Source organism: Dipteris shenzhenensis, chromosome 30 (assembly GCF_047967505.1).
Source record: "Dipteris shenzhenensis isolate YYH24624 ecotype China chromosome 30, Dip_SZ_1.0, whole genome shotgun sequence".
In the NCBI taxonomy this organism is placed as follows: Eukaryota; Viridiplantae; Streptophyta; class Polypodiopsida; order Gleicheniales; family Dipteridaceae; genus Dipteris; species Dipteris shenzhenensis.
The window spans coordinates 34,031,892-34,043,486 of NC_141625.1; the positions used below are offsets into that span (position 1 = coordinate 34,031,892).

The 11,595-nt window shown below is 41.8% G+C and overlaps 1 protein-coding gene across 1 annotated transcript; it reads left to right on the forward strand.

Annotated features, from left to right (window-relative positions):
• The first annotated feature begins 749 nt into the window (after positions 1-749).
• Positions 750-8,567, forward strand: LOC147882017 (serine/threonine-protein kinase D6PK-like). Its single transcript, XM_087401647.1, has 2 exons — positions 750-2,563; positions 7,636-8,567. Exons 1-2 carry the CDS (start codon positions 1,785-1,787, stop codon positions 8,528-8,530), a joined length of 1,674 nt encoding a protein of 557 aa, XP_087257773.1. The 5' UTR covers positions 750-1,784; the 3' UTR covers positions 8,531-8,567.
• The last annotated feature ends 3,028 nt before the right edge of the window (positions 8,568-11,595 follow it).

Genomic DNA, 11,595 nt, shown 5'->3' on the forward strand with positions numbered 1-11,595 from the left:
CTCTCTAATTTCTTTTCAGCTAAAAACTATAGACAGTGTGTGATGTATACAATCTACTAATATCAGGATATACAGTACTAATATAAGGATATACACTACCTTGTACGTATCAATGTAAGGTTACACACTTGTAGCTGAAGAACAAATATAAAATGGGTGTATGTATGGATAATAATGTGTGTGTGTAACGGCGGAGTGTGAAACGAAGCTGCATCCTGTGGAGTCCTTGTCTTATTCTACACTATTTTGGGCAGTTTTTGTGGCTGTTATTGTATCCTCAAAGGTTACTGATTCTCCTCTCCACTATTTTGAGCAGTTTTGGCTGGCTGTTATTGTATCCTCAAAGGTTACTAGTAGAACCTAGCTAGACTTTCACCACCCTTCTGGGCACATGGAGAGTTTTGTGGAAGGTTCAAGCATGCCTGACGGATACAAACATGGAGGGTTTTGTGGAAGGTTCAAGCATGCCTGACGGATACAAACGGACTGCACTGGCAAGTAAGGTCCGGCAAGAGGGATATCCAATCGGAATGCAAGACCAGGTAATCGGATTTCGATCTTCTCATGTACCCGATTGTAATCGGAATCCTATCATGTGGACACTATCGCCCTCCTCCCTCTCTCTTCTTAGAGACAATTCCTTGTTTGTGCACTGCATTGTATTCTCCCAATACTTAGGTCTGCATATAGTTAAACCGTCCATCGCCTATAGTTTATTAGTTTGTATTGGATTCCTCAGATCTCCCACCCCTGCATTGCTGGATAGTTTAAACCTTATTAGCTAGCATTTGTCCATCACTCTTCGAATCTGAGAGGCTCTTTCTTTCTCTCTCTTTTTCTCCCGTGTCCCTAGCTCCTTCCCTCTGTTTCTCCATCATTCTCTTTCTTTATGTTCCCATCATTCTGTTCACGATGTCGAAACCCTTTGGGGCTCCCCTGCAAGCGGCTTTAGGGAATCCTCCATTCTGGTTGCACCTTCTCCATCTCTTGCTGCTTTTGAGTTCTGAGTACTGACCTTGTCCTTGAGGCCAGAAGCTCTCGACTCTCCTTCACCACTCTCGTGTGGGGCTCCGTCCAAGGATAAACCACCTTCAGAAACCCCGCTCACCATCCTCTCTCACGTTCTGTCTCTCATGCTCTAGCCTGTCCTGTTCAGCCCACCCTGTTCATTTCTTGAGCTCGCTTGTTGATAATGGGTAACTTGTGAAGTGCCTGCTCTTCTTGGGTCCTTCCTCTTCCCGCCTAACCTCCCTTTCTGTAACTCCTTGGCTCATTGTTGACTCTCCTGGCCCTGAAGGCTTTCCTCCTCCCCCCAGCTCGCGGTCTTTTGCGTTCCTTAGACTTCCCGAACTCGAAAAATCTCATTTTTGCTCAATTAGTCTTGGTCTGACCGAGTAGAAACTACGAGCTCTCTCGCTCGCGCTCTCTCTCTCTCTCTCTCTCTCTCGGCAGATCGTGGTTTTCATTTTGCCACGTTCTAACGTCTTCTCCAAGATAGTCAAATGGGTTCTTGCTCAGGCAGAACAAACAGATCGCATGTACGGTACCCGCTACGCGGTTTCCGAAGTGTAAAGCTGAAATAGTCGGAGATATCGATGCCCATTGGGCCGAGGCAAAGCCTAGCCGCGTAAAAGGGAATGACATGGTGTTGTATTTAGGGAATCCTGTCGGACACTTTGCTATCGAAGGCATTTTGGCCCGACTTTGTTACAAGTAACCGCTCTTCACTGGCTAGAAATTTCTGTCGTCTGTTTACGCTACGCTTGGGCATTGGGGGTTTATAGATGACAAGTTGTGAGCTTGTTGTCATGGGCGGAACTGATCGAAGCATGCTATCTGGAGAGCTCATTCCTGAAAAAGTCTCAGATACGTGTATTCCTATGAGTGGAAGCCTCTGTGGGAATAGCAGTGTTGATATGAGTGTTAAGAGCAGCCTAAGCAGTACAATCACTGGGACGAACAGCGTGAAGAGCAGTATCAGTGGTAAGATCAGCGATGGAATCGGCAGCGATTCAAAGATGATGGAGGGGAAACTCAGTGAAAGCTGGAGGATAAACGAGAAAGGAGAATACGGAGAGAGTGGTAAAACTAGCTTAAGTCGTGAGAGCAGCGACAGTGCTGTAAGTGACAGCAATGAGAGTAGCTGCACTAATTTTAGCAACGCTTTGAACAAGCCTCACAAGGGAAATGATGCAAGGTGGGAGGCGATCCAGGCTGTTCGCATTCGAGAAGGCTCGCTGGGACTCAGCCAATTTCGGTTGCTAAAGCGACTAGGATGTGGAGATATTGGCAGTGTTTACCTTGCCGAACTCAGGGGTACTGGTTGTTTCTTTGCAATGAAAGTTATGGACAAGGCCTCGTTGGCAAGCCGCAAGAAGCTTATCAGAGCGCAGACAGAGAGGGAGATTCTGCAATCTTTAGATCATCCATTTCTGCCGACTTTGTATGCGCATTTTGAGACTGATAAATTTACCTGCTTGGTTATGGAGTTCTGCTCAGGGGGCGATCTTCATACTTTGAGGCAACGTCAGCCAGGCAAATACTTCTCGGAGCAAGCTGCAAGGTGTGTCCTACTTTTTATAGCTGCTACACATCCATCAGTCCAGGAAGATGACTGGTAATTTTAGCTTTCAGTACTCAAGCGTACGCTTCACACTTCTTCGTTTTGTCCTGGCCTGACATTTGGGTGTTTGCAAAAACAGATTTGTCCCTACCCGTTAAGGCGTAGATAAGTTCTTGTTAGAGTTGTCCCTTGGATCTATCCGATTGACTAGTTTATGTAACAGGCCTCTTTCTTGGGGGACCCCGCTCGGTTAGTGTGATCGTTTTAGGTTGGAATGATTGCCTAGGAGAACCGCTGTAGGTTTAATGGTACCGCGAAAGTGGTGATGGCTTAAGGCAGGTTATGAGCATATGTATATAGCCGTGTTTTCAGAAAGTTTAGATCCGTACGGGGGAAATGGTCTGCCTTGTTTAAGTTGAGAATATCCTGTATTCCAAATTCACATCTTAAAGTTAGCAATGCTGAAATTACTGACAATCTGAGCAAGATATTGTAGGCATGTGTATGTTAACTGTTCCAACCACTTTTACCCCTTATGCATACGAGTTGGATTTTTCAAGCAAAATATTGCACTACTTCCTCATTGCACACGTGTCATTCTTTGGATTTTAAGACTGTAGAGCTGTGCACTTTAGTTCTGTATGAATCGTGCATTTGTCAGAATTGTTACAGAATCAAAGAGTTTACTTTTACATTTAATAGCGTGTCTATCATTTATATACAATTTGTTCTGGTAATCCCTTGTGAGGCTCTGTGTAAGAAGGGGAGCTGAAATTGGTTAAGCTTGTTCAGCTTTAGATTTTTGATGAAGTTAGATATAACAGTTCCAAATGAATTTAGGAACTTTCAAGGCCAGCGGTGTAAGTTTGACCCATTAATTTGCATGACGCACTCCAACTTGACTGCTGGTGCTCACTTTTGGCCGCTAGTACTGCTAGTTACTATGCTCTCTGGCTTTTTACACTTCTCTCCGCACTTCTCCCCCTCTCTTTTCTACTTCTCCAGTAGTCTATCTTATACTCACTGTCCCGTGTCCCCTTCTCTAAACGTGCAACTCCCCTTTCTTCCAATGGTATTAAAAATGATCCTTAGTATGATTGTATGGGCAGCTGTTTAAGATTCTTCTTTTGGAGGTGACTCACCTGGTGGCTCAATTTCAATAGCTTAGAGGGGAATTCTTGCACCAATGTTGTGAATGGGTACTTAAAAGTGAGGAAGAAGCTTGCCAATTCTTTTTTTCGTGAGGTCCCTGATACTCTTCTAGGTGTCTGCGGTGTGGAGTGCTGTAGTGTGCAATGGTACATGATTGTGTAAATTGCAGCAAGCCTTCTTAAAACCTTTAGCGAGCCATCTTCAATATGCACCCCAGAAAGGGGAGTATGGGGGGAGAGATACGGGTAGAGAGAGAATAGAGGCGACAATCCCTGTACCTAATGAGTGACATTTTTGGAGTAAGCGTCGGTTCATCAAGTAACATCTGTATCCAAAGTCCTTCTTTTGGAAGCCAATGCCACAACTACAAATTTAGCTTCAGCAGATAATAAAGTGACTGATCATCCACAAGTTTTACAGTGCGGTTTTAGTTCTACTCTGAAATTGGGATTGTTTTTGTGGTTGGGGCGGTGACGCTAAGAGCGTTGTTTTGTTGTTCCTTCTGATTGGGTAGGACGGTTATTTTGATGTTTGGAGCGTTCATTATTGCATCGATTTGGGTATGAATTTCTGTGATTGGGGCGATTGGCAAACATGGCCATGTCCGAGGATTGTTTAGGAGTTTGTGATATGCACATAGCAATGGATTTCATCACAGGATTGCCTTCTACAGAGAGGGGACAAAACAAGCCCACTTCATATCCACTAAGACCCGGTATTCAGCATCACAGATTGCTTGGCAATTCATTGAGCATTGCTTAAAGCATCATGGTTTCCCTCAAGAAATTGTCAGTGATAGAGATGCAAAATTCATGGGTCACTATTGGTAGGAGTTATTTACAGCAGTGGGTACAGTACTCACACCTAGCATTGCTTACCATCGTGAGACTGATGGATAGTCTGAAAGGGTGAACATGTTGTGTTTTTTAGAGGATGAGTTTGGGAATCTAGGTGTATAGTATTATTAATGTCATGCCTTATGCTAGGAATATTTTGATGGATTAGATTAGTACATCATGTGGTGTTGGAGTTGTCAAGCTTTTACGATCAAATGAGGACCTTATTGAGTAGATGATGTTGTGTTCACTTTGTTGGTGGTTCAGGTTGTGTCTAGGAACAAAATCTCTTCAAGTTTAAAAAGAAAATCCTGGATGTTGCTCCATGATGATGATAAATCTTACGGGTAACCACATGTTTGAGGGATCGGAATTGCTCATACTTTTTATGACCGGATTAGTACACGATGTGGCGTTGGAGTTGTCAAGGTTTTACCGTCACATGAGGACCTTATCTGCTAGATGATGTCGCGTTCACACTATCTAGGAAGAACAAAATCTCGTTAATTTTAGGGGCAACATCCTTATCAATTTGATGTATAATTTTAATCGTAAATTGTGAAAGGTGGGATGGATTTTGCCCCACGATGATGTTAAATCCAACGCATAACCACACTTTTGGATCATACGTTTGCAGCTTCGGGAGCATAAACTCCGTTATCCAATACTGATGTGTCGCTACGCCTAATAGCTCTTGCGCTTTACTTTTAGATCTTTGACTTGATTTATTATTCTTCTCCTTCGTTTCCGTGTTTGAATTTATTGTCCCAATCAAGTGCGAGCTTCAAAATTGCGCATTCACAAGTTCCTTAGGTGCTTGATGTGATCTCACGTGGTTATCCTTATCCATCTTTGCTGCTAGAGATATACATTGTCCAAGGTATTTTTTCTTGCTAGATGGTCTGAGCATATTTTTGGCTTGGATGCTCTTTTGGGAGAGACTAAAATGAAACTATATAGTCTTCACAAGTAGTTGTAGCTTGAATGAAGAGAATGTGGACTACTTTTTGATTAGCCTTTGTGATGGTTGAGCCTTGGAGTGCCGACAAAAGCTCATTACGAAGACCTTTGTATAAATGGATGCTCGAGTATGTGTGGGTGTTTGGATTTGTATGTGAGCATATGTTATACTATGGTGTACACCCATTGTTGGGTGCTGATTACGTTAGTGGGGATGTCGTAGTAGCTAGTCCTTGCTATGCATGATGGAGTTTATGGTTTCAAGCTTATGAGTGACTGTCATCAAATTGAATCTGCACACTGTGTTGTGTTTTAAGAGGATGAGTTTAGGCATGTTCTTGGATTCATCTAGATATATACTTTTTCTTGCTATTCGAGTGGTTCATTGTATCAAAGTATAAGGGTATCTTATTGGGCCATTGTGCAAGGGTTTGGCAATTCCTTAATTCCTTTGAAGAACATATGATTCTATTCGATTTGATCTATATGCAAGGGTACACTAAGTGGAAATCCCAAAAAAGAGGGCACGAAGTGTTGAAGCTTTGGTGAAAGGGGAATTATTGTCTCAATTTTTGGGGGTTGTGCTCCACTAGAGACTTATAAGTCAAGAGAGATGTAACTTGGAGGACTTCGTGTAGGTGTCATTGTGTGTTATGTTATGTGTTCGGAGGGAAGTATGTGGGAGAGATAGACTAGGGCGAGGTGTGTATGCTACAGGAGCCTTAGGGAGTATCACAAGAGAATTGTGGGCTCTAGGGCTATACTCATGTATCATCCTGTCTTGCAAAAATCATTTTTGGGGGGTTGTGCTTCACTAGAGACTTATAAGTCAAGCGAGATGTAACTTGGAGGACTTCGTGTAGGTGTCATTGTGTGTTATGTCATGCGTTCGGAGGGAAGTATGTGGGAGAGATAGACTAGGGCAAGGTGTGTATGCTACAGGAGCCTTAGGGAGTATCACAAGAGAATTGTGGGCTCTAGGGTTATACTCATGTATCATCTTGTCTTGCAAAAATCATTTTTGGGGGGTTGTGCTCCACTAGAGACTTATAAGCCAAGAGAGATGTAACTTGGAGGACTTCGTGTAGGTGTCATTGTGTGTTATGTCATGCATTCGGAGGGAAGTATGTGGGAGAGATAGACTAGGGCAAGGTGTGTATGCTACAGGAGCCTTAGGGAGTATCACAAGAGAATTGTGGGCTCTAGGGTTATACTCATGTATCATCCTGTCTTGCAAAAATCATTTTTGGGGGGTTGTGCTCCACTAGAGACTTATAAGTCAAGAGAGATGTAACTTGGAGGACTTCGTGTAGGTGTCATTGTGTGTTATGTCATGCCTTCGGGAGAGATAAACTAGGGCAAGGTGTGTATGCTACAGGAGCCTTAGGGAGTATCACAAGAGAATTGTGGGCTCTAGGGTTACACTCATGTATCATCCTGTCTTGCAAAAATCATTTTTGAAGGAGAAAATAATAGTGACATCTGTGGTGCTTATTGAAGTAGAAAACATAATGGGCCAAGTGTTGGGAGCAGAAGTGATTCAAAAGATTCAAGTGTCACATGCTCCGTAAATGCGTAGCAGGTTGCTTGGATGTGATAATGTTCTATAAATGGACCGTCTAAAGCTGTTGGAAGTTCGGTGTGCAGGTGCTGTTTTGGTTTGGAGGTCCGTCTTTTTCCAAGGAAAGTGCTCTGATTTATGAGAGCATTTAATGTGCTACTTTGCTTCTATTGTATTTGCTCTAATTATGCCCAGATTACTAGGCATTATGGAGGCAGAGCCCAAATATAGACTGTGTATTTGTACAATAGGCGTGGCTGCAGGGCGGAGGGGGGTGGGGGGTGGGGGGGAGGATAGCATACTGTTATGAACATCTTCTCTCCCTTTTTGAATTCCAACGACAAGTTTTACCTGCTTGGGTTCACTAGTGATAGTGCCCCAGTTTCTTTGATGTAGCATGTTACTCCGCGAAGTACTCTGCCCCCTATGTGTTTGTTATTACAATTTTGGTCAATCCATATATGGACGGACCCTTGTGTTCCCATCTTTGATCTGCAGAAGAGAGTTAGAGAGGAGAGAGAGAGCATTTGTAAGTTGCTCATTGTTTTGTCTTCATTTTGCAGGTTCTATGCAGCAGAGGTGCTACTTAGCCTGGAATATCTGCACATGATGGGAGTAGTTTACAGAGATTTGAAACCTGAGAATGTTCTTGTAAGAGAGGATGGACATATCATGCTTTCAGATTTTGATCTGTCTCTAAGATGCCTTGTTAGTCCGACATTGGTGAAGTCTTCGTCTTGTGATGTGGATGGATCAAGGAAATTTCTGGCGTACTGTGTTCAGCCTGCATGCATAGAGCATGCTTGTATAACCCCATCTTGTGTTGCAACCCAGTGCATGCAGCCTACATGTTTTTCTCCAAGGCTATTTCCACTAAGGGGGAAGAAGACCAGAAAATCAAAGAATGAGGTTGGAAATCAACTGTTCGCCCTCCCCGAATTGCTTGCCGAGCCAACTGGCGCTCGTTCAATGTCTTTTGTGGGTACTCATGAGTACTTAGCCCCAGAAATTATCAAGGGGGAAGGACACGGAAGTGCAGTAGATTGGTGGACATTTGGAATTTTTCTGTACGAACTTCTGCATGGTAAAACTCCATTTAAAGGTGCTGGAAACCGTGCCACACTTTTCAATGTTGTAGGACAGCCTCTCAAATTTCCAGAGTCTCCCAGTGTCAGCTTTGGTGCTAGAGATTTGATCAGAGGCTTGCTTGTGAAAGATCCTCAACATAGGCTTGCTTATAAGCGAGGTGCTACAGAGATTAAGCAGCACCCTTTTTTTGATGGTGTCAATTGGGCTCTGATTAGGAGCATGCTGCCTCCAGATATACCGAAACCTTTTGAGCTGAATTTGTCAGGGACAAAAAGTGTGCCACCTGCATCTACCTCATCAAGTGATACGAAGTCTGCAGAGGTGAGTTCTAACTCATCAAATTCATATTTGGATTTTGAGTTTTTCTAGCCTTACAGCTGGGTAAGATTACATTCTGCAGGGTTAGTTTGAAATCCTTACCACTTCCTTGAGATGGAATCAACTAATTGGATCTGTAAGACCATAAAGTAGGGCATTTTTGTCTTCACATGACATTGTCATCTCTGTGTTAAGTGATGACGTTGACATCTTGAAGACTGGCTGTATCATAGCTTTCTTTATAAATCCAGGATGACATTGTGGCAATGCCGATTTGTTGCTCGTGTCTGTATCATGTTTATTGGGTAAGATTCAATTTGGATTGTCTGTGTTGTATGGTTATGCTCATGTCTTAAGAGCTCATTAGGCTAGAAGATGGGGTGTATGTGCATAGCGAGTTTGTTTTTCAGCACTCAGCTACATACGACGGTATCTGGAAGTTCTGCACTTGGTTCTGAACTGGTGCAGTGTAAGCCAGCTACCTTTTTTTCCCACTTTTTCACCATATGCTTTCTACAAAAGGTAAATCAACTTTTGGGTTTGCTGCGCAAAAGGATCATGGTTGAGGAGAAAGCACATGTTCCACCTGTTCACTCTGATATAGAGTTCACTACTGATGTGGAGTCTAGTAGATATCTAGTTGGGTTGAACTGTTGTAGCTTTGCCAGCTTCTGATGAAGCAATTATCAATTTGGATGTATATTAGATATCCATGTTTTGAAGAGAAAAAGGGAGTGAAGGGTCTTATTTGTGCTTTTCTGGTATATGTAAACAGAGTTCAGTTATTTGCATTGTCACTATGTTGTTTTAAAAACCATTTTTCACTTGCCTGGAGGCTAAAGGCGATTCAAGTAGAGTCCTTCATTGGATATATTGCAAATGCAATTACTTTATGTTGCAGCTACCGTCTTATTAAGATAAACTTATGTCTTTCCTTCTCCTTCAATTGTCACATCATATTCTTGGTTCTGGTGCTAGCTTTGTCCAATATGTTTCAGAATTCTGCAAGAATTCCATAGATGCTTGATGAAGAAGCATAGCTTTGATTGTAAGGGCTGCTGTGAAGAGGTGGTCGTGTGTTCTAGGTTCTTGATTAGTGATTATTCTGTCAGTTTGCCTTGTTACTTTCTGAGCTTTAGTCTTCTTTCTTTTCTTTTAATGTCTTAGTAGCATTTGAATTGTTAATTTTGACCAGTCCTATTATTATATCTTTAAGGTACGCGTGAAATTTTAATTGCATTGACATGCACACATCCAAAGGACCAATGGATTTTGTGTTGACTTGTACTTTTTCATGCATGTCTGAAAGGAAGGCATTTATGCTCTACATTGCAGCCAATCAATTTGAAGCATTTGTATACAGCTTTCTTGAAGGTTTAGTATGGTGGTTAATATATATTGAGTAGAAGAAGACATCATGCCCAATCGTTGAAGGTTTAGCTACATTGGTAAATCCTTGTGCACTAGAAGAAGACAACATCCCCCATTGTCAACTATAATGCCTATGTGTACAGGTTCCTGTCTCTAGGAAATATCATACACAGCTTAACTTGCATATCCGAACTTGCAGTACTTTTCTCAACCTTTCTTCAAACCAAAGCTGATTGAGCGCATCCCAAAACATGCAAGTATTCTGCAGCTTATTGCAAAGTGAAAGGAAGAGTAGGCTAGCTGCAGTAAAGTTTTCCCATATGGGAGATCATATAAGAAACTTGAATCAATTCTTCTTGGCAAGCCAGTCTTTGATAGATTGACTAAAGAGAGCTGTCAGCGTCAACCCTGTTCTAGATGCTGTTCAAAGGGAATATAATCTCTATATTGAGCAAAGGGTGTGTCAATACTATATTTTACATACATTAGAGCACTTTCAACCAACCCACGTTAACACCATGGGAACTCTGCATACCATTCTTGTATAACTTGACCTTGAGTCAAGTCAAGTCAACTTTGTGATGATGTACAATGGAATTATATCCTCTAGAGGACACGATATCTTGTAATATACAGGCATCAATACATATGAGATGGCTTTGGTACACTATGCATTAGATAGATAGAGTGCACAATTACATATTGAATTATGGGATTTGATGCTATCATGCTGTATGCCAAGCCCATGATGTTAGAGCCATTACTCGAAGCATAGCATCTCTTGTTTCAAATTGAATGAGTCATCAAGAATCCTAATCCTGTATGAGAAATAGTAAGTGAAGACAACCCAACACCCTTGTCTCAACACTGACGGTTGAAATCTACATTTATATGAGCATGGATAACTTGTGCTACCACCTTGAGCTTCTCAAGCTTGAAGAATCCAACACGGTGATCCTACCATTGGTTACCCTCCATCATCAATTATTGTATTAGTTCCATCTACTAGCAATGTGTATTGCTCCTAGCAATTACGACTAATGGTGTTTCTTTTGGTTACACGTGCATCCATCTTCACGGCCATCTTTGTCTTGTTTCTCCTATCGAATGCGTGCTGGCTATTGTTGCTTATTACTTCATATCAAGCTATGCTCGTGGTAGTTTTTGTTACGTATACTTTAGTTTACAAACTTGCAAGAGTTTTATGAAAGCTAGAAATTACAATTTATTGTTGCTAATTAGATACTTGTTATGCTATCTTGCTTATAGATTTTGGCAATTTTTGTCATGTTTGGTGATTGATTTACATGCTCTATTAAGCTAATGAGTTTGTGGAGGTTATCAATACAATTTACTGTGTGGATAAGTAGCGACTGTTATGATAAGATGATTAATGTTGTAGCACTTCTTGTGCATACTCGTCAAATGTGTGAGCAGCCTAGAAGTCTTGACCCCTTTAGCAAGAAAGGGATTTGGTTTAATAGCAAAATAGGCGATACTAGTTAGAGAAGCACACATTTATGACAATGCTTCCTTAGAATTAATAAAGGCTTGCAATTGATGTAGCTTTGGCAAATGACAAAAAGGGTTGGACCCTCCTATTTGGGCCCCATTGGGCATCATCTCTTTTTTTGTTCGATTAATTTTGAGCTTATTGATCATTTCATGCAGTACAATGGTAGTGTAAAGTGTATTCAATTCTGGTGAACTAAATATCACTAATACATGGATGAGACTTGTGAATT

Coding starts and splice junctions, on each gene's coding strand:
- LOC147882017 (XM_087401647.1), top strand. CDS start 1,785: ATGACAAGTTGTGAGCTTGTTGTCATGGGCGGAACTGATCGAAGCATG. Junction 2,564..7,635: donor TTCTCGGAGCAAGCTGCAAG/GTGTGTCCTACT, acceptor TTCATTTTGCAG/GTTCTATGCAGCAGAGGTGC.